The sequence below is a fragment of the Panicum virgatum genome, chromosome 2N, assembly GCF_016808335.1.
Source record: "Panicum virgatum strain AP13 chromosome 2N, P.virgatum_v5, whole genome shotgun sequence".
NCBI classification, from domain to species: domain Eukaryota; kingdom Viridiplantae; phylum Streptophyta; class Magnoliopsida; order Poales; family Poaceae; genus Panicum; species Panicum virgatum.
In genome coordinates this window covers 50920453-50943260 of record NC_053146.1, presented here as the reverse complement: position 1 = coordinate 50943260, position 22808 = coordinate 50920453, and the positions used below count along the sequence as shown (strand labels likewise).

Here is a 22808-nt window from a genome sequence, read left to right as displayed (position 1 = left end):
TTCCATACAAACTGGATGTACGATTACTACATATTACAGATATATTCGATACAAACTCCACGCACGATTAGTATATAGATACAAACTGCACACTGGTGGATCATGACACCGAGTGACTTCCACGAGCAATTCTCGCCGATGGACGTCTGAACGTAGGAGGTGCTCCATCTCTGGAATTTCCGGAAGGACCGAAGTCAGCAGCATCGTGAAGTGCATTCTGAGGACACTTCTTATAGTTGTGACCCAATACTCCACATTGGCTGCAACGCTTTTGTGCCTTGCTTGCTTCGGACTCGTCCATACCATTACGAATACGACGTGTTTGATGGCGGCCTTTGCCTTTCTTAGTGGTTGGATCAGGAATGAACATCTTATTCTCATTATCCTGAATGAAAGATCCCACTATTTCAATCCCGTATACCTCATGTCCCCAGGTGGATACAGCTGCTTTCTTTCTGAAGTAAGGTAAAACAAATAGTCCTGGCTGCAACCCAGATTCTGCACATGCCGCAATGAGATGCGAGCATGACAAATGCAATAACTTAGGCTTCATGCAGGAGCAGAAGGCTTTGCCATCTACTGTAATCAAACTCTCGTGTACCACCCTATCTCTACGGATACCACGACCAGTTCTATCCTTGCATAGAACCTCAAATCTATGCTCCATTGTACCTGTCGATATGACGCGATGCAGTTTGGCATTTTCAATCTTCTGTTGCATATATTGTGTCACTCTTGTGCAAAACTGAATTTGGGGGTTGCTGATGTTTATGCTTGCAGCCGTGTAACGCTCTCTGAAATACTTCATGCACCCATACATGATGAACTCAACAATTCCCACAAGAGGAAATGCACGACAAGAACGCATAACCATATTGAAACACTCTGCATGGTTCATTGTCTGAATACCATACCGTATTCCGTTGGTATCATAAAGGAATGACCATTTCTCTTTAGGTGCACCTCGAATCCAGTGTGAAAATGGCTTCTCAATTGAATCTCTAGCCTCTGCAACCTGACTCGTGCTTGCTCCTGATGCCCTTACCTTCACTAGCTCTGTAGTCAAATGATCAAGCATCTGTCATAATGCATTAAATTTTCTCTATTGATTTTGGGTGCACAACCTCTTAAACATGTTCTTAAGATCCTTGTTCTTGAAGTGGTCATAGAAGTTTGCACCCATATGCCTAACGCACCACCTGTTTTGGACATCGGGCCACAATGGAGGCATTGTCACAGTTCCACGTTGCAATTTCAGTATTGATTGCAGCAGACCTGCATGCCTATCACTAATAAGGCACACATCTAGACGTTCAGCAACAACATGAACCTTCACTCGTTCAAGGAACCAATACCAACTGTCTAAGTTCTCATTCTCAACAAATGCAAATGCGAGCGGAACTATTTGGTTGTTGCAATCTACCCCGATTGCGGTGAGTATCTGACCTTTATACCTTCCAGTCAGAAATGTGCCATCAATGCAGATCACCGGAAGACAACACTGAAATGCCCTAACACAGGCACCTAGGCAAAAGAAGACTCGTTGCAGAATGCTTTGCCCCCTAGTCACGGCTGGTACGAGGTATGTGTCATAAAAGCTTCCAGGATTTCTAGCAGCAACCTGGGATAACATACGAGGTAGGTTATCATATGATGCCTCGTATGTGCCGAACCGCATCTCGAACACCCTTTGTTTAGCCCGTCATGCCTTCAAATAACTAATGGTGTACTGGTAAGTCTGCTCAATGTGTCGAACAATCATTTTTGGCTCATAATTTAGGTTGTCCATAATCAACTCATATATTTGCTTTGCAACGAAGTCACATGATATATTGCGATGCGAGAGAAGAACTTTTGACAGCAAACAAGTGTGCTCTGTCACAATGGAACATTTCCAGTTCGACTTCCATTTTCCCTTGAATGCATGTATTCGCCATGGACATCCATCATTCACACACTTCACCTCATATTTATTTACTGTCAGACTTTACGACTCTAAATTCTCGTTTCAATGATATTGCTCATAGTCTCACAGCATCTTTTACGGCTTCAATGTTTGGATATGTTGCACCTTGCACTATCTCATTCCCTCTGTACTCCCACTCCTGATTTCGTACGTCTTCTGCGACATGATTGCCAAAACCATGCTCCTTCCACTCTTTTGGCAATGAGTACTGCTCGTCATCAGATGAGCCCTCATATTCTTCCAACTCTATTGCGGTTTGGTCTTCTGCCTCCATCTCGTCCACAATACTATGTATCCTCTCTCCCTCATCAGTAAGGCCCTGTGGTCCAATATTTTGGTTCTCTATCTCTTCTGACTCATCTTGCTCAACATAGTTGGTCTCTCTTCGAATACTCGGAGTTGCTTGATCTGCACCATGTTAGATTTTATTTTGTGTCTTCTCCCGGATTTGAACAAGAATGGCCAGAGGCCACCCACGCTCTAGAGCTGCTTGCATGTACTTCTGCCAGTCATCAGTGCTGTGTATCATCATCAATTCCCATAAATCACTTTCTACCTCCCAATTAACAAGAGACTGGACGGTCATCACATGTGTCAACGAATCAACACGGAACCCACGTTGCAGCCACTTACATATGGAACCAAAACTCCTTTCCAGAGGTTTATCTATGGCGCTAGATGTGCACTTAAAGGCAGAAATGTCTACTCCATTTGGCCCGTACAAAACATTGTAGTCACCATAAAATACTTGAAACTGCATCTAACTCGACATATCTGTATATCACAGAATACTTATCGAGTTATACTCTTTACTTCACTACATTAATCAATAATCCGTAAAAACTAAGTATGCATTTCAACTACAACATATAAGTATTCATAACTACGTGATGACACTCAAATTCTATACTGCATATGCGAAATTCTATTCTAAATCGTAATTAATTTATAAACACGTCTCTAATAGTACTGTAATTGTAATAATAAACGTGTAGTACTAATTTTCTAAACTAATTTACTACTACGTAACTAAAGTATCATTAAACTCCTACTTAAATGGTTATACTATAGCACTAATTAAATTAAATTACTCTACAATACCAATGGAAAAATACATAAGCTAAATATACTAACATGCAGATCACAAGTGCGCAATCCGGCAGGGCTTCGCCGCTTCCCTTCTCCTCACCCCTCTCTTTTTTTCTGGATTTTTGGTGGAATTTTTGGGCTCAAATGAGGAGGGAATGGGGGTAGAATGCTTATATAGGGTGGTAAGACCCGATCGCCCGCGGGGGGGGGCGATAGGCCCCCCTGTCGCGCCTGTGAATGGCCCCCCGGTCGCCCGGGGGGGCGACAGGCCCCCCTTGCACCCGCGCGCCCCCGGCCAGGGACCTCGTTGCAAATTTGAAGAAAAAAATTACATTTATGGCATGTCACCCCCCTAGGGCGACCGGGGTATATTTTTGAAATTTTTCAAAACAGACATATATTTTTGAAATTTTGATTTTTTTTTAATATAAAAAAGAAAAAATCGCGCGACCATGTGCTGCGCGCGTCTTTTTTGGATGGTGGTCATTGCATTGCGTTCTTTCTGGCCCACCACAGTATTGTGCTTACATAATTTCGCGTGCTAAATACGCCGGTTCTCAACATTTTTTGGTTGAATGTTGAAGCAAAAAATCGTACGTATTTGGTATTTTCTTGTACAAATCTAGATCTGACTTTTGAGGGACTCTCCGAGATACGGAATTTTTCAAAACAAAGTTTATGGACACGTACTCTATCCTAAAAAGAATACAACTAGTATTTTCTGAGGAGTCAAACCATCTCAAATTTAACCAAATTTATATAAAATAGTATTAAAATTTATATCACAAATTAAATATCATTAAATTAGATTAATCATATAAATATATTGTCATACTAAATTTATTTGAAGACATAAACATAGTAGGAATTTTCTACAAATTTGATCAAATTTACAATTATTAGATTTCTCGAGAGGCAAGAGTTGTATTCTTTTGAGGGAGGGAGCAGGAGAAAAAGGTTCGTTCGCTCAGGATTTGTGGAAAGAGAGAAAATGACGCATCCTGCAACTGGCGGACATACAACAAGATACGGAAGGGTTCGCGGCATGATTAGAGATCTGGACATATTCAGTTTCGAGGAACCTGCAGAACATAGATGCATCCGTACGCACAGTCTCATTTGGAACGAACCAGAACAGAATTTTCAAGTATGGTAGGTTCCGCAGATGTTTAACTCTACGTACGTTCAGAATCCTATGTTTAACTATCCTAATTCAGTTTATACAGCTCTTTCCGAATGTCTAGTTGCACTTTCGACTTTCGGACACGGAGAAAGGTACTGTGTAGATTCCTCGAAAATAACCACTTTGTATCCCGACTTTTGGTAATCGGAGGAAGGTACTGTGTAGATTCCTGGAAGATGACCACTTCTCATATCTGCAACTATTAATCATGTTCCTCCAAATCACTGGGACCTCTGGATACCGTCAATTCTTTATCTGCGCTTGCATCCAAGAGTTACAGTTAGTCCTCAAGGAACACATGAATTAAGATCCACTTATCGTTTAAAAAAAGGTAAAGTCGACTTTCTAGATGCTGGAGAGTAAGGAATGTGAATAAAGTGAACAAATTCTCTTACTGGGGCTATTATCCGGTGTCTCATCGTTGTGGTCCCCATTTCGCGAGGTGAAAATGGGAGTAAGGTAATTTTTGTCCAGTAAAGCGAAAGATGAGGTGCTGCAAAACAGAAATTGAAGTGCACCAGGGTGAGAAGAAGCGCTTGGTCTGTGGTGATAGGTTCACGCAATCAATCAATATATTAAGATAGGAACTAATTAGTTCACCTTCTCCTTATATCTCTAAGTTTCGATTTGAATTTGCTTGAAGTGGATGGTCCTTCATCGTAATTTTGTCCCATGTAACCAGCGTCGTTGCCGTCAGAATTCTCCTGCATTCAGCAAGCAGGCCAATTATAATACACAAACCATCAGTAACCCTCATGGTGTACTGTGTACAAAGATGAAATACAAGTGGCCATGTGGTCCACTTGTAAGCACCAAAATAAATCCACTCCATGGTGATTACAGCCCCTGAAATGTTTGTAAATTTCTCTACAGATGACAAGTGCATCCTTGTAGAGTCCCTCTGCACTACTTCCAACTACAAGGGGTGAGGTGCAAAGACCCAAGGACTGCAATGTTGCCATGTGGGTATACCTTTTGCAGAAGAACAAAACTGCTTTATCTTTGTTATTACACACTGCAAAGGAACTTACCTCGTACAGCTGGTGGTAACGGTTGCTGTCCCCAACTACTTGTAGAGCTTCAAGCATCGTTCCAGTTGAGCCTCCAATAAGTAGTACCTTAAATATTACCATGTGAGAGTTATTTATGGCCGGTCTGGAGGTTTCTCAGCAGGAATTTTGAAAGAACTCCACAAGAATCAATTCGGTCTGTATCAAGCAAAAAATCCTTGCATTTGAGGTAAGGCCTTGTGATGTTGTAGGATCATATAATTCTGAGGCATACCATCCAAATCGTTTTCATGGACATTATTAGTTAATTTTGATATACTGTGGAGAGATTTACATCCAGGAACTTACAGTTAGAACAACAATAGATGTGGTAGCAGTGAAAATTGTCTCGCCATGTCCACCAGGAAGATCATGAACAGACTGAAGAGCGAGGGCAAAAGCCATAGCTCCTCTAAGCCCTTAATAAGCAAGAGTCAGTAGTTAGAAGCGTGAAAATTAAGACGAGATAGTTTATGGCAGACTCATCAAAAGAGAACATATTTTACGGCAGACATACCACTATACCAAAGAGCCTGCTGATATTGCCTAGGTATTTGGCAATGCGGTGGTCGTGCCAAATTCAGTATGTATGCACAAGAGAAGACATTCGCAGCCCTTCAAAATGAAAGGAGATGAGAAACTAACAATTTAATATAGCTATGCAGCATAAAGACAGAAAATGGAAAGTATTTTTCAAAATTTCTGCGATGATACACAACCAAACCAAGCCAAATAATGGCAGGAATATTTCAGTCGGTCATGTACCTTGCAAGTAGTATGAAGATCTGCATGTCATTGACAAATAAGAGATTAAGGAAGCAACAGAATGTAAACATATTTCATGAAACAGTGTGTATAGTAGAGGTTTGGTGGTTTAATCCAATGGAAGGATACAATTGAGAAAAATATGAATCCAACATGTGACCAGCTTTGGCGTTCCATTGCAATATCAAATCCCATGTATATGAACCTGCATAGAAGCACAACCAACTCATCATCTAGAGTTGTTTACATATGCAAGCTGAACTATAGTTTGTCCTACACAAAAGCTTCTGCCAGTGATGAAAGAAGATGGAAAAAGCGAGCTGTAAAACGCTGAGAATCTTCTGATAAGTTTGAGAATGTGTATCTCTTCATCACCTGGAAGTAAAATTCTTTAGTAAGCAATCCAGTTAGTCAATTTTGGTTACTGAACTTGAATTTGCAGTTACAAACTTGGAAGATAAATGGAAGCGTTTTCTGAGTCAAACAGGATTCAAGGCAACATTTTTTTTCGAATAATTCAAGGAAACCTTATGAGAGTTGAACTTACAATACCAGTGAAGAGAATAGAAACAATGCCGGATAGACCAATGCCTTCAGCTAGCATGTACCTAGTATAAATGGGGGTAACTAATAGAAACTTTTAAATGAAACGTAAGACTAAAGGAAGTTCAAATAACGCTTACGAGAAGTATGGGAAAAGCACAAACAAGCAACTCTCCAGATTATGAAGGCTGAAAATGATACAAAGTTTAGTTGTCTAAGTGATGAGCTCGGGTTTTAAACAAATTTCATGTGACACCTTTTACTTACTTCTCAACGCCCAGTGCTGCATACTTGAAGAGGTTTGACAGAATTAAGGAGTAGCAATATTGAGGTGTGACTTGACAAAATTACAAAAAGGGTGGGTGTTGGGGTAGGTGGCGGCATTTAAGATCTGCAGATTTTGGCAGGGTACAAGCCCTCGGCCCATTTCACAGGGAAGCTGCAGCTTCCCCATGAGTATGACGGTTGAACCAGGGTTATGAAAGAAGCCAAACCTCCCTCACAACTTTCATGACTAATCATGTTTGTTTTCATGAAGTAAAGTTAGATTAAAGGATATGAGAGCAGAAATGAGTCCAACACCAATGCCTACAAGAGAAAAAAAATGTCATTGAAATATAAGAAACGAAGCAATATATAAATGTTTACAGACAATCATAAAAATAATAAAGAGGGAATAATATAGCTAAGATGAATAAAGAGTTATGAAATACCTGATGACATTGATCCGACAAAATTCTCAAGAAACCTTAGAATTACAAGGAAAAAGTTTTGTCCAGAAGGGTGTGTCCTCATAGATGCCATAGTCCTGAAAGCTAAAGCTATTTAAAATATGATTATTGGAAGATTTAGAAGAACGCACAAGGCAAATTTATCGATGAAATTATATCCGCACCTGTATAAGGATATAGCCACCTTAATTGACAGACCATAAAAGGGCAAAAGACTTATGTAAGCATGAGCAGAACTAATTTATTAATTTAAAAAAAGGATATTAAGTAAAGAAAAGTTTCAGCGTACAGCATCATTTAAAACTGATTCTCCAAAAACCAGTGCATAGAGATTTGTATCCGTGCCAAGTTCCTGCAATACCACAAACACTGAGTAATTGTTCCTTTTTAAGATAGCAGCAGATATGAGCAATGTGTAGTCATCTGTTTCAATATAGAAGTAAAGCATGCAAGCATTCTTTTTTAGTATTATTTAAGAAGCAGTGGCAAAAACCTGAAATATTGACAAAACTGTTACAGGATCAGTTGCTGACACAAGAGCGCCAAACATCATACACTCAACCAATGGGAGCCTGTAGATAATGTATAATAACCCACCAAGGTAGCTGCCACAAGAAGTGTAAATTAGATTACTTTCATTAATCAATGGAGGGAATAGAAGGGAGTATGTATAAAGGAAATAGAAACGGTTCTTACACAAGAAGACCTGTAACTATTGAGGCAATGAAGGTCCCAAGGATTGCGAATGTTATGATAGCACCAAAGTTCGAAAAAAATGGTTTCTATAAAAGAAAAGAAAATTGTATTATGATTAACTACACTGAATATAGTAGGCAACTAAGGGGCTTAAGAATCCAACACTTACTGGTGCTAAGCTGAATCCGGACTGGGTAAGATGCAGTCAAGTAAAACATGACAAACTTCACAATAAGTAATAATTAAGAAACAGAAGAGAATAGAATCAAGGATATAATATAATTGGAGGCAGTAAGAAGAGAAGGAAGAAGTCCTCTCGAAAATTAAACCATCTCCTGAATTAACAAAGAAAGAAAACAAACATCATATGGTTTTCAGAAATAACAAGAACGACACTTCGTGGGGGCGATTGGGTCGACCAAAAGGTAAAAGAGATGTAGCATAGACCTGGTGCTTTTCTGAGTGTTTGATATGTTAGCAAGCCCACCAACAATCATCCCTGTCACAATAAGATATTGGATTTCTCATTTCTCAGACACGGTGAAATCCAGAAAGCTTCAGTATACCAAAAGAAACGTGTAGTATAACAGTTCATTATATTGATTTAAGATAACATGACTATTGGAGTTCATTGGTTTTTATCAAAAGAACAAAATAGAAGCAAAAGCTCCTACAGCCTAAAGGTCCTCAAAATTCATATACTTCAAAAATTTAAGTCAATATAATGCCAAGGTGCAGGCTCTTTTGCAAGCCCTGACAAATTACAGCCAGTGACACGCCATGGCAGTAGAACTGGAGGGGCAAACCAAAACACTTTCCAGTTGTCTCTCGAAAAGGGGGAAAAAAAACAAAAAGCCTCTCCTATGCCAACTGAACATTGGCTTTGGCCGAACGCTTCACGTCGCAATCGCAACTTGCCACCAGCGAACTGAGACAACACGGTAGCACTAGCACCATCCACTGTGATCGTGCACGAATAGGAATTAGAATCCCTAGCTCCAAGTGTGCTGGTCGGCATTTCGAAATCCTAACAAGCCATTTGCCAAAACCTCCGAGGATCGATCAAGGTGGCGGGCGGTGGAATATATGCGTACGCACCGATGAGGAGGGAGCCGCTGGCCTCGGGGAGGTAGTAGAACTTGCGGCGGCGGAGTATGTGCCCGAGCACGAACGAGAGCACGAGCATCGATATCTGAAGCAGGATGCCCACCCCCGCCGCCTTCTGCTCGTCCACCGTCCCCGGCGATCCCGTGACCGAAGCCACCACGGGAGGCGCCGCCGCCGCGGCAAACCCCATCGCCATCCCCCCCACGCCTTCTCGAGCTCCTCCCCGCGTGCCTGCCCCCCTCTCCCTCTCCGACGATTCGGTCGCCTCGGGATCGTGCGATTCTCGCTCGACGTCTACGGTGACGCGATCGACGCCTCCTCTCCTTCCGTTGCGGACTGGGGAGAGAGACCTGGACACGGCCGAACGGAGGAGAGGCGAGGAGGGGAGGCGGAGACGAACGGTCACGGATGCGTTTTTCTGCTGGCCTGACGGACTGGATGGAGCACTTTGCCGGGGGCCACGACGACAGTGGACCCAACAGAAATTTGTTTGGATTGGACAAAAAACAATTATGCGTTCCAAAAGAGCCGAAGTGAGAGGCAAAACTGAAGGAAGTGGCAGGTGAAGTCTAGTTTGGTGATGAACAATAGGAGGTGTGTCAATACTAGGCCAAACAATATTTAGAGGATATTCATCTCATGGATGCTATCAATAAAAAATGGGTTGCAGTCATCGGAAGGTTAGTCGTCAATTGAATTGGTCCTAAATTTTATAAGCTAAATAAAGATATTGATGACAAAATTAAAAACTTAGGCTTATGATAAATCTAGATGGATTTATATTTTGATAGGAATGGGATGAAGTGCAAGTTACAAAAAATAGTTGTACGGTCACTGTAAGCCAGATAAGAAGAGTTATTTGTCCATTTGTCCGTGCTGCCACAGGTAAGTATGGCCCCATTGTGCCGACCGTCGGAACTTCGACATCTTCACATCGACACTACAAGAAGTTAGAACAAGCTAGGCTCTCCACCATTCAAAGTTCCAAACAATTTGGAACAGATCAACCGTTCAACACTGCTCTTAGTTGACCTTGTCGAAGGTGCTGAGCTGATCATTCGTGTTTTCACATAGTCAGGCGCTCTATTCTCAGTTGATCAAGGGTTCAAAATCACCACTCTGTTTTAACCAAGTCAAAATCAGAGTTGTGACGCATATACACCTCCTGACAACGCTGGTCGAGCGTTGTGATGGGACGGGCGGAAGGCACTCTTCCGGTCTTCCCAGACCCGAAAAAGGAAGAGACGAGCGTAGCCTCGAGCGGATGCGATGACGCGCCGTGTCCCGGATAGCTGCAGGGCACGTGTGCAAGGAGCGCACCAGCCCACTCGGCACGTCGCTCCGTGAACTCGCGAGGTGGCCGTGGCGCGCAGCTCGAGGCTCCTACCTCACGTGACGGACGCGTTATAAATCGTGGCGCGACTCCGTCTTATTGGGATCACAGTCGAGCGAGCGAGCGAGCGAGCGAAGCTAATCCACAGGAGTGGAGAGAAGAAACAAGCCTGCAAGCGGGGCGAGCCACGAGCCAGGCAGCCAGCAAAGCAGCCCATGGCGATGCAGGCGGCCAAGGAGCGGCGGGAGCGCAGGGCCGCCGACGAGGGCGACGCGGGGCAGCTGCCGACGGAGACGAGCCCGTACGTGCGGTACGAGGACCTGGAGGACTACAAGATGCGCGGCTACGGCGCGCAGGGCCACCTCCCGCCTCCCGGTCTCCGACGTGCCCCACGGCGGCTCCGGCACCGACGCGCCCACCGTCCCGGGCACCGCCGTCCCCGTGGCGAGGCCGAAGGGCTGCGACGACGTCCAGCCGCAGCCGCAGCCGCAGCCGCAGAGAGGGACATGGAAGGATGACGGCGGGGACGCGTCCACGTACGTCATCAACCGCCACGGCGTGCCGTAGCTTTCAGCTGGATGCCTCGAGTGCGTGCGGGCTTTGGGTGATGCACACCCGGCATAGTACATGAATGAGCGTGTGTCTGTGTTTTTCAGTGTGCAAGAATAAACCGGTTTGCGACTGAAAATAATGGGCCAAACTTGCAAAAGATTTACTGAACTTCTGACCGAATCATAACACTTTAGAAATTACTGTTCTTTATTCGATATTATTTCTTCACATGTTGCATTACGATCTTCATCCTAGATAGAAGATCCATCGGAGAAATGCATAAGCGGTTAACCACCCTCTTTGTCCCAACATCATGCTTAAGCCTGTCCTGAATCTTGAACGCCCGTGGCGAGAACAACATCAACAAGAAAACAAAAAGGCAAAAAACTGTTTCTCGTCGCTTCTCAACTTGGACTAGACATGAGGATCCTCGCTGCAGAGCGATTGGCTCTGCTCTGGCGTGCAGGCTAGGTGGCCGCCGCCGAGCGTCAGAGCGTGTAGCAAGCAGGGCACGCATCAGAAGCACCTCCACCACCTGCCACGGGCAGGCTCCAGCTCGGTGCCCGACATCTCGCGGTCGCGCGCAAGTGGAGGCTCAGAGTTCCGCGACCTGGGATCGTCGACGGCGATCTTGACGGCCGGGTGGACGACGCCGGCGGCCGCCCCGTCCGTGGTGATGGTGGCGCCGCCCGTGGCGACATCTGCTGCCTCATCAACTGACGCGGTACCCGCACCTATGCCCTCCTCACCATTTCCAAGCTTAAACCCAGGAGGCAGCGACCGTCGTCTTGAAGCGGCCGGCCGGCCACGGCATCGCGGCCGCGCCGGCAGCGGCGGGAGGAAAGGCACGGCATCCTCCGCTTGCACGTCGCGCTTCCTTATTGTCTCCAGCATGGCCTCGAGGGAGCTCCTCGGAGTGGCCGCGGCGGCGGAAGGCATCAGCACCGGGAAGGAGGACCCGGTCGTCGCGCAAAGGAGGATTATTGGTATGATGAGGATGAATTTTTGTGTTTGGGTTGAGATCGATGTGTGCTTGCTGACGCCTGATGGAGTGGGATCATTTCGGGGAGCAAGTTTATAGGGACGATCAAGAGATGGGGAGCAAGAAAAGGAAGGAGAACACACGCGATTTCCTGCAGATTTTCCGGCTTGATGATGCTTATTTCCTTTCAGGATCGCATTACATTACATAACAACTCGTGATCATCGATCTGCCCTGTATCGTGTATGAATCGTGCTACCAAACCACCTGACTAGAGAAGAGTAGCGACTCCTCGCTCGATCAGGCGCAGCCCTTGGCGGCGAACCCGATCTTCTGGTTGGCCACGTCGTAGACGACGGCGAACGTCTTCTGCTGCGTGTTCCCGAGGATGCCGATGCTGGTGTCGTCGCCGTTGGACGCGAACGCCAGGCACGCCTGCGACACCTTGGACACGTACAGCACCCCGCTGAAGTCGAGGCTCACGGTGGCGCCGCCGGAGAATACCAGCGCCACCGACGGGATCTGCACCGTCGTGTACCCCGTGAAGTCGTAGCAGGTGTCCAGGATGGACAGGGCCGGCGCCCGCTTGTACTTGAGCATGAAGCGCGCGAACGCACTCCGGAGCGCCCTGTAGGCGGTGTCCGGGAGGCGGGTGATCACGGTGCCCGAGTCGATCACCGTGCCGGGCGCCCTGAACACGGCCTCGGGGACCCCGACCGTCCGGCCGGCCACCTTGATGCCGACGAGGTTGAGGTAGTAGAACGACGGCGTGTCGCCGCGGGACACCATCCCCGTGAACTGCGCGTTGGGCGGCGTGGCGCCGCCGAGGGACAGGTACCCCACGGCGCCCGACGACGAGGGCAGGCAGTAGGGGAACCCCGCGCCGTACTTGGGCGCCGCCTGCGAGGCCAGCGAGACCTTGTTGCGGCCGAGGCCGACGAGCCCGTCGGCCCTGCCGAACAGCCCGGAGTCGTCGTCGCCGCACCCGAAGACGAAGCCCTGGAGCGCGTCGGACGGCCCCAGCGCCAGCGTGTCGCGCACGAGGTTGCCGTCGGTCTGCGACTGGTCGCCGTAGACGACCTCGTAGCGGCACCGGCTGCCCGACGCGCAGGTCCACGAGTCGAGCCCGCGGCACTGCGGGTCGCCGCAGGGCACGGCGGCGTACGTGGACGACTGCGCCGGGTCGAAGAGCGGGTCCTGCTGCTCGTAGCAGCCGTTGCAGGGCCTGCACTGCACCCACGACAGGTCGCTGCCGGTGTCGAACACCACCGAGAAGTCCCGCTTGGGCGTGCCGAGCCCGACCGAGACGATGTAGTTGCCCGTGCCGAGGGACACGCCCCTGCGCGCCGGCAGGGACACGCCCTTGGAGGCGCGTGCCGCGTCGACCGCCGCCGCCGACGACGCGGCGCCGGCGGCCCGGCGGTGGATGGAGTCCACCCTGTCCTGGTCCCGCTCCAGGATCTCCACGTGGGACGGCGCGCCGCCGGCCCGAGCCAGCAGCGGCGAGCACGGCCCGTGGCGGTGCACGACGCTGAGAGCCGACGAGTTGGACGCTGCTGCGAGATACCACGAACGACAAAAATTAGCCGGCGCACGTTTGGGGTGACATCTGAATATGTTTCTAGTCCAGTATTTTTGTATTTCCAATCGTGCACTTCATCAGACGAGAATTTTTGAGCTGTTAAAAGATACGCTCGGGGTGCTTATCAGGGGCATCGTGGTCATTGTTTCAGCTAACTAAACAAGGCACCCAACCGAGCGGCATAAAATTCGTGCGTCTGAAATTCCTTGGGAGTCCATGCAGGTTCTACGGTTGGCTGGTCGTCACATCAAGAAATTCCCCTGGTCGACTGTTGTGCGTTTCCTTTTTACTATTAGCGTACCGAACAGCGGTGGGTAGTGTTAGTGCAACGCCAACGCAAATGTGTCATACAGACAGCTCGTCAAAATGCCACCCTTTGTTGACTTCGGCGTATTCCCAGTAACTGTATGGCCTGCGTATTCCCTCCGTCCCAAAATATAAGTATTTATCGACTTCCGCGATTCACGTTTGACCATTCGTTTTACTAGAAAAATTTATGAAAATATTATTTATTTTGTTATGACATATTTTATTATCGTATATATTTTAAGTATATTATAATTGTTTTTATATTTTCATAAATTTTTTAAATAAAACGAATGGTCAAATGTGATCAGCAAAAGTCAATAAATGTTTATATTCTGGGACGGAGGGAGTATTAGATTGACCTGTTTCTATAGGAATTCCGTGTAGGATTGCTATTCCACAGTACAGCATTTATGCCTGACGTGTCCACCTGGAACACAGAGAACATGGTCATGCGAAGAAAACATCCTAAGTCGATCACTAATCCAGCTTAAAAACAGTCAACACGGGACCAATATACCCACAGTTTAGTACCTTTCCGTCGCAAGATACCCTGGTATCAAAAATTAGTGATCAAAACTACTGTATGTTAAGTTAGTACGAAACTACTTTTATGGCATTCTATAAAAGCAGGGTTATCCTTTTTTCAAAAAAAAAACTACTGTGTGTTAATCTTTTGGACTAGGAGTAAGAAGATAGCACCGATGTCGATGTGTGACTGATAAGCGTCCTCGTGTCAACTGTATAGCCTGTTTTTTATTGTTTCTTTTTCCTTCCACGCATCATCCCGCTGCTAACCTACCATTCTTTGGATTGACGGGGAAAGGAGGAGAGAAACACGGCCATCAGTTTTGTCAACACTCAACCCCGAAAGCGCAACCAAATCGGACGAGACGAACCCTACCTCTGGCGCCCGCGGCCGTGCAGGCGGCGCTCGGCAGCAGCGAGCCGACGCGCACGACGTGCCAGTCGGGGGCGCCGCTGCTCCGCTCCGCAGACGCGCCGAGGCGGGCAGGAGACGCGAGAGCCGCGAGCGCGAGCACGGCCGCCAGCAGGCAGCCGCCACGGGACGGAGCAGCAGCGCGCCGCGTCGCGGGCGCCATGGGAGCCTGCTCTCTAGCTGAGCACACCTGCTTTGACGCGCTCGCTCGGTCGCTAACCGCTCCAATGATGGTGATCAGAGCGCGCTTGAGAGGGACGAAGCGGGCGCGCCGCTGCTTGCTTATATAGTGGTGGGCTGGTGGAGCGCTGCCCAGGCTAGGCTAGCCGCGCGACCGGCAGCGCGTTGCGTTCGTGCGGCGTGACCCGCACCGCGTCAAAGTCTACGTCTACGGCCGTGGAAGTGGAGGAAAAATTAGGCAGTGCGCCACAGGAGCAGCCGCCGCGCCACGGTGCGACGACGGACCGACGCGCAGCAGGGCGAACCGGCCGGACGAGACGGCGCGGCGGCGGGGCTCGACGAAGACGCACCAGACGCGGTCGTCGTCCGCGCGCGCGCGCCCCACCACACCTGACGGCGAGTCTGCCGGCCCCGGCCCGTTCTCACTCGCTCTTTCGCCGCCCGGATCTGGGTAGATCGGAACGGGGTAGGAGGAGGAAATGACACCACTTACCGCCCACGTACCGCCCGTCGTGCAACCGGCCGGTGGCGATCGAGTGGTGCGTGGGACGGCCGGGCGGGCCGATGATGGAGGTAGTTTTCTTCCTTGTCGCGCACCGCGAGGTAGGAAAAGGGCTAGCGTGCGTGCAGCGCTGGCAGCCGGGGGCCGCCGGCCGGCTCTACCAGCGCCGATGCGCCGCCGTGTTTGCACGGATCCAGCGGCGAGGCAGATCGTCATGGCTCCGAGACTGCGGAGGGAGGGACGACGGGCAGTGGGCCAGTGTCAGTCCCTGGCGCAGTGCAGGCAGAGCGGTTCCATTGACCACGACATGACCCGCGACAGCTCGAAATGATAGGCGGCGGCGACAGCGACCTGATGATTGTGAGCAACCGCACCTTGATGATGCGGCGATGCATGCGTTTCTAGAACGGGACGACGGACCGGACACGAGAGCGTGCCGGTGCCCATCGGTTGCCTGACAGGCGAGTGCAGTTTACGCGCGCGTGGCGGCCGGAACGCAGCCGTGCGGTAACAACCTGACAATAGGATTGTGTGATCATCGGGCGGAGCCGGATTATCAGCACGTGAGCGTTTGACGCGTTCCGTCAGAGGTCAGACATGGTCATGGACAGCGTGGGGCAGGGAAAGCGGCGCCTGCTTGTGGTTGCCATGGCAGGGGCTGGGCCATCCAATCAGGCAATCAGGCTGCAGTTGCCCAAAACAAATCGGGCTACAAAAAGCAACTGTACCTAACCGCCAAAGGGCCTACTTTTTTTTTTGGAACGCCAAAGGGCCTACTTGGACTAGCTAGCCAGCACTGGAGTACTGTACGGCCAGTAGATCTGGAGATGATTAGATTCGTAATCGCACCTTGAGGGATATGGTGGGGAAGGTGCTCCAAGCTTCTAGTACTAACCTGTCATTGTGTACGTACTAGTATATCATTTGGTATTTTTGGTTAGTGAACGACGCAACCGAGACATGCATGATGTCATGATCAGAGGAGCGAGCCTGAAAAAGGCTCACATCATTAAGATCATGCACGATAGGATTTATACAAATGTTTTAGAGTCGTCTAGTCGAACCTTGTCACCATGACATCAATAAAGGTGATTAGTCGAGATTAGCCATCGATCAAGTTGATTAGGCGAGCCTAGTGGTTAGTATAGTCGTCCTACCATACCAGGACCGATATAATATGCATATTATACATTACATAGTATATACCAAGCATGAACACCACTATGATGGTCAGTTGGTCCTTTACTTGTGATATTTGATGAGTGAGCTGTCCAGAGCTCCATGTTCCTATTACATTCCCATACTCCATAACCTTACTCTGCTGAAACAGAATTTGATCGTTTTCCTAAAATCTAATGGGCCTAATGCCAGATTGCCAGCCCAGTAGCCAACATCATAGTGAACGTGGTCCGTTACTGCAAATTTGATTGTTTTCTTACCTAGTTAGATGACTAATCGTGCTTAATCAATGACTAATCGGACGACTAGAATTATAGTCTCCCAAACCTAGTCGTTGCTCCTCATCGGTGCCATGGAAACGATATGCCCGGCTAACCATGATTTATCGCAACTAGTCGGATAACTGTAAAACATTGATTTATACCCACAAAAAATGTACGATATGATTTGTTGCCGGAAATTTTTGTATCTGTTGAGATCAGTGCAGAAGAAAAGCGCATCCGAAAGAGGTTGCTACTGCAAGTTGCCATGCTCGTCGTACAGTACAAGTACACACGCACAAAAAAAACGTGCTGGGCCGCCTTGTAGTGCAGCCCGACGACGGCCCGAACCCGTGCGCGGGGGCCCCATGCTCCTCGGTTCCCGCGGTGCACGCGCTCACGGGCCACGGAGTCGCTCTACGGCGTGATTGGATGGCTGAAATCAGTCCGGCCAGGCCGGCGGGATGCGATCGTCGCCACCGCGTGCGCCCGTCCGCCGAGCAGGAGCTGCGCTTCTCAGGCGGAGGTGCCGCGCCACGGACAGGGACAAAGCCTGCCGTCGTTTTGCGCCCGGGCCACAGAATTGCACGAACAAAGCAGATGCGGTGGCCGGACACGCACGGCGGCGCGGCGGTGCTACAGAGTTGGCCGGATCAAGGACAGTGCTCGTTTCCATCGCTGCGTCACACCGCAGCCACTGACGGACTATGGAAGTATGAACCACTAGGCGCAGCCCCTGGCGCCGAACCCGATCTTCTGGTTGCCCACGTCGTAGACCACGGCGAGCGTCCGCTGCTGCACGTTCCCGAGCACGCCCAGGGACGCCTCGTCGGGGTTGGGCGCGAAAGCCAGGCACGCTTGCGACGCGCTGTCCCACGCCGCTGGGGTCGAGGTCGACCACGGTGGCGCCGTCGCCGAACACCAGCGGCACCGACGGCACCCGCACGGCCTCGTGCCCGGCGAGGTCGTAGCACGTGTCGAAGGGCGGCGGGGCGGGCGCCCTCCTGTACCGGCCGCCCATGGCGCGCCGGAACACGGCGTAGGCGCGCGGCGGGAGGCGGCTGAACGCCGTGCCCGAGTCGATTATCGTACCGGCCGCCGACGCGAACGCGGCCCGGGGGGGCCTTGACCGCCCTCCCGGCGACCTTTACGCCGGTGAGGTTGAGGTAGTAGGACGACGCGTCCTGCTGGCCGGTCACCATCGCCGTGAACTGCGCGTTCTCTGGCGCGGATGCGGCTCCACCGAAGGTGAGGTACCCCACGGTGCTCGGCGACGATGGGAGGCAGTAGGAGAAGCCCGCTTCGTACCGGGCCACCACCTGCGAGATCAAGGATGCCTTCCCGCGGCCGAGGCCGACGAGTCCGTCGACCTCGCCGAACACCCCGGCGTCCCTGTGGCTGCAGCCGAACATGAAGCCCGGGACGGCTGCTGTCGGCGTCAGAGCCGGCGCGTCCCGCGCGAGGCTGCCCACGGTCCGCGACTGGTCGCCGTAAGAAACCTCGTACCGGCAGTACTTGTCAAATGAAGAGGAGCAATTCCGCGAGCAGAACTCTCGGCACTCCCGCGCGCCGCAGGATACGGCGGCGTAGGTCGACGACCACCCCTCGGGGTCGAAGAGCGGGTCGTGCTGCTCGTAGCAGTCCTTGCAGGGTTTGCATTGAACTCCACGCATAGGTCTCTCGCCGGCGTCCCGAGGGCCGAGGCGGATGATGCTGTGTCTCCGGATGATGCTGGATCATGCTGTGTCTCCGGTTTGTTCCCTCTTTCCTGGGCTGCATAGGCAGCTGGTAATCTGAATTTTTTTTCTGTTTTCATCAGAGGACGAGTTAGTCTTCGTGCTACATTATGTATCTGCAACTTTGGTTGTGACCGTCCACCCTTAGATATGCGAGGCTGGATTTTATCCTTATCTATTATTTTATTATTTGGCAAACAAATAGAGCTTCCACATTCGCTGTCAATGTCTAAAAATTCCTATATTAATCGGAGAAAAATAGAAAAATAAAAATTACCCACCATTGCCATTACAATAAAATTAGCCTAAAATACCCCTACGCCTAACTAAAAATCACCCACCAATGTCATTATGAAAAATTAAATATAAAATATCGTATCAATTACAAACATATACTATTATTAAAAACTAAAGCTAACAACAATCGATCAAAACAAAATGAAAATAAGAATAATTATATGCATAATATTATTAAAGCTCAACAAATCACATTAGTATTATAGATAGATTATATTTGAAATGTTTTAACCAACAATAAGACATAATTTATGATAATGAATATGGTGATATATGGTAAAAAATAGTACAATCTTTAAGTAAGGATGCAACGCCATGCAAATTTTTAAATTTTCAATACTAGCCGCGCAAATGCGCAGGCTATGCGTCTAGTTCTAAAAATATACAAACGCCATCTTGTTGGGCCATAACGTGTGCATAGGGGGTAGCGCGTGAGAGCTCATCACCGCTCGATCGCAGCGGATGGCACGATGTTGCTGACTGCCCGGAGTAGTCATGGAAACTGACTGCATAGGATCTATTCCCCAATTGACACTCCTATTCAGATGGATTACTCTCAAAAATTTATTCTTTTAAAACAGGTAATAACTTTTTATTCAGAAGGCAGCATATTTTAAGTCCCTTGTGCCATATGATGTAGGGGCGCCAAGCGGGCACCCCACATTCGCCCGGCGAGGTGACATTCTTTGGGAGTGTTCCCGGTGGCAGCACAAAGCCCTCATTGCCTGACGGAGTGACGGTAACGGCAACGGGGTCACCCACTCCACACTCCAGCCACCCTTTGCGTGCTGCTCTTCCGTATAATCTCTGGCAGAGGTGCCATGTAATTTCCATTTCTGAAATCACACTACAGCCGGTGATCGTGCAGGATCAATCACAGGGAAAATTCAGGCGCAGCCCTTGGCGCCGAACCCGACCCTCTGGTTGGCTACGTCGTAGACCACGGCGAACGTCTTCTGCTGCTGGTTCCCGAGGATGCCGGTGGGCGTGTCGTCGCCGGAGGACGTGAACGCCAGGCACGCCACGTTTGGCTCATCCGAACCCAACTTCACCAGAACTCCGCTGACATCGAGGTTCACCGTGGCGCCGCCGGCGAACACCAGGGCCACCGACGGCACCTGCAGCGCGGCGTGGCCGGTGAAGTTGTAGCACGTGTCCAGGAACGACAGGCCCGGTGCCCTCCTGTACCTGCCCGTCATCAGGCGCGCGAACGCCGACCAGAGCGCGGCGAAGGTGCCGTCGGGGAGGCTGGTGAGCTGGGTGCCCGAGTCGATCAGCATGCTGGCCGCGGGGACCTTCACCGCCTTGCCGGCGACCATGATGCCGGTGAGCCGGAGGAAGTACAGCGACGGCAGGGCGCGGCTGGGCACCATCGGCGTGAACTGCGCGTTCGCGGGCGCGCCGCCGCCGAGGGCCAGGTACCCGGTGCCGCTTGACAGCGACGGCAGGCAGTAGGAGAACCCCGGGCCGTACCTGCCCGCCGCCTGCGAGGACAGCGACACGCTCTTGCGGCCGAGGCCGATGAGCCCGTCCTCCGTGCCGAAGAACCCGCTGTTCTGGTGGCCGCACCCGAAGACGAAACCCCTGATCGCGTCGGACGGCGTCAGCGTCAGCGTGTCGCGCGCGAGGTCGCCGTCGGTCTGCGAGCCGTCGGCGTACGCGCACTCGAACCGGCACCTGTTGTCCGGCGAGCAGCTCTGGCTCTGCGGGTGGAGCTCCCGGCACTCCCGCGCGCCGCAGGGCACGGTGGAGAACGTCGGCGACTTGGCCGGGTCGAAGAGCGGGTCGTTCTGCTCGTAGCAGTCCTTGCAGGGCTTGCACTGCACCCACGACAGATCGCTGCCGGTGTCGAACTCCACCGTGAAGTACCTCGCCGGCGTCCCGAGGCCGACCGTGACGACGTAGTTGTTGGTGCCGAGGGTTGCGGTGGCCCAGTGCGCGGGCATGCGCACGCCATTCGAGGCTCGGGCTGCGTTGGTCGCGGACGCGCCGGCGATCCTACGGAGCATGGAGTTGGCCCTGTCCCGGTCCCGGCGCAGGATCTCGACAGGAGACGGTGCGGCGCCGCGTGAACGCAGCGGCGAGCACGGGCCGTGGCGGTGCACGACCTTGAGAGCCGACGAGTTTGAGGCCCCTGCGGGCCACATGCGAAGTGAACGGATCAGGGATGCATATTTTGATTTCTTTGGATCATCATCGTGTAATTCACAAAACTTCAAATTGGATGCTCATTTATTTGTACATGTATATACCCACTTGCATCCGTTTCAAATTATAGGATGTTTGACCTCTTTAACCTCAAGTTTAATGACTCGTCTTATTTGAAAAACTAGACGTATAGCCCGCGCATTTGCGCGGCTAGTATTAAAAATTCAAAAAATTACATCTCGTTGTATTCTTATTTAAATATTATACTATTTTTTACCATACATCACCATGTTCATTATCGTAAATTATATCTTATTATTAGTTAAAACAATTCTAATATAATCTACCTATAATAAAAATTTGATTTGTTGAGTTTTAATAATATTATGCATATAATTATTCTTATTTTCGTTTTATTTTGATTTATTGTTGTTAGCTTTAATTTTTATTAACAGTACATGTTTGTAATTTATACATAGCTAAATGGTATTTTATATTTATTTTTTCATAATGGCATTGGTGGGTGATTTTTAATTAAGCACAGGGGTATTTAAGGCTAATTTTTATTATAATGGCAGTGGTGGGTAATTTTAGTTTTTTTTTCTCCGATTAACGTGGGAATTTCTAAACCTTGAGAGCGAACGTGGAGGCTCCGTTTGTTGGCCAAATGATAAGCTAATAGATTTATGCAAACACAGCCAAATTTAAATCATTATTGGAGAACTGATATTGATAAAGCAAGCCACAATAAAAAAAGCAATACTTTACATAAATTTTCGAATAAAACAAGTGGTCAAACTTATGATAAAAAAGTCAAACGATGTATATTTTGAAATGGAGGGAGTATATACTAAACTTTAAAGGCCTTTTACCATCCCTAAATTGAACTAGGATGCTTCTCCCTCCCAAAGTCCCAAAATTAGCACCCAACGATGTGTCTTCAAGATGACAGTAGGGGGGCAACGCCTCTTGTTTCTTAAAAAAAACAATGTGCTTCAAGATTTGCACTCTGGGTGTCCCATGTTAGCCGCGCACCATGTCAGTTTTTTTTTTAAGACCAAGCTATCAGCTCTAATAAGAGGCGAGAGAGCAAATAAGGCAGAGTCAGGGTGACCCTACCTTCCGCAGGCGTGCAGGCCGTGCTCGGCCGCAGCGAGCGAGCGCTCACGGCGTGCCAGCCCGGCCCGCCGGCCTCCGCCGCCGCCGCCGCGCCGGGACGGGAAGGAGAGGCAGCGAGCGCTGCTGTTACCGCGAGGACAGCCGCGAGGCAGCTTCCGCGAGGCGGAGCGCACCGCGACGACCGTGAAGGTGAAGCCATGCTCCCATAAACGACGACGCCGCGCCGGACGCTGATTATATATGTGGATCCTGGAATAATGGATGATTACCTTTATCTGTTTAAAAAGGGTCTGTCTTTTGTTAGGCATAAGTCACTATATTTTTTTTTCAGTAACTTATTTTTTGTTAGGCGCAAGTCACTGTCTTTCTTTGATTGACTTATTTTTTGTTCTTATGTGTAAGTCACTTCTTGGGCTGCACAAAACCAGATTGGGTGCTGTCGTGGGCTATTATTTGAACTGCTTTTGGTTAGCCGTTAGTCTCTGGTGGGTCTTAATTGACCTGTGGGCTCTATTGACTGTTGGTTTGGTACTGTGCCCGTTAACAATTCTTTGAACTATTTT

At 49.3% G+C, this 22808-nt stretch overlaps 3 protein-coding genes and 2 pseudogenes across 5 annotated transcripts; 1 reads left to right on the top strand and 4 right to left on the bottom strand.

Annotated features, from left to right (window-relative positions):
- Positions 1–4126: 4126 nt before the first annotated feature.
- LOC120661036 (sodium/hydrogen exchanger 6-like) lies at positions 4127–9426 on the bottom strand. 2 transcript variants are annotated; one of them, XM_039939726.1, is made up of 22 exons: positions 9121–9426; positions 8470–8521; positions 8298–8357; positions 8192–8216; positions 8023–8108; positions 7820–7931; positions 7616–7678; positions 7491–7510; positions 7309–7403; positions 7155–7183; positions 6863–6894; positions 6736–6783; positions 6600–6660; positions 6330–6427; positions 6182–6257; positions 6053–6072; positions 5805–5902; positions 5597–5706; positions 5270–5356; positions 4839–4942; positions 4634–4731; positions 4127–4493 (listed from the first exon to the last, which is right to left on the bottom strand). In XM_039939726.1, the coding sequence occupies exons 1-22, from the start codon at positions 9323–9325 to the stop codon at positions 4441–4443; spliced, it is 1632 nt and encodes a 543-aa protein (XP_039795660.1). In that variant the 5' UTR covers positions 9326–9426; the 3' UTR covers positions 4127–4440. The 2 variants fall into 2 exon arrangements, with proteins under 2 accessions (XP_039795660.1, XP_039795659.1); XM_039939725.1 differs by having other exon boundaries at positions 4127–4499; positions 9121–9424.
- Positions 9427–10605: 1179 nt separating this feature from the next.
- LOC120661038 lies at positions 10606–11172 on the top strand (annotated as a pseudogene).
- A 975-nt stretch (positions 11173–12147) lies between these two features.
- On the bottom strand, positions 12148–15077 carry LOC120661035 (aspartyl protease family protein At5g10770-like). Of its 2 annotated transcripts, none has more exons than XM_039939723.1 (2): positions 14789–15077; positions 12148–13552 (listed from the first exon to the last, which is right to left on the bottom strand). In XM_039939723.1, exons 1-2 carry the CDS (start codon positions 14985–14987, stop codon positions 12297–12299), a joined length of 1455 nt encoding a protein of 484 aa, XP_039795657.1. In that variant the 5' UTR covers positions 14988–15077; the 3' UTR covers positions 12148–12296. The 2 variants fall into 2 exon arrangements, with proteins under 2 accessions (XP_039795657.1, XP_039795658.1); XM_039939724.1 differs by having other exon boundaries at positions 12148–13549; positions 14789–15066.
- Positions 15078–17297: 2220 nt separating this feature from the next.
- On the bottom strand, positions 17298–18819 carry LOC120658895 (annotated as a pseudogene).
- A 605-nt stretch (positions 18820–19424) lies between these two features.
- LOC120661034 (aspartyl protease family protein At5g10770-like) lies at positions 19425–21512 on the bottom strand. The gene has a single exon (XM_039939722.1). It carries the CDS (start codon positions 21123–21125, stop codon positions 19866–19868), a length of 1260 nt encoding a protein of 419 aa, XP_039795656.1. The 5' UTR covers positions 21126–21512; the 3' UTR covers positions 19425–19865.
- Between the last annotated feature and the right edge of the window lie 1296 nt (positions 21513–22808).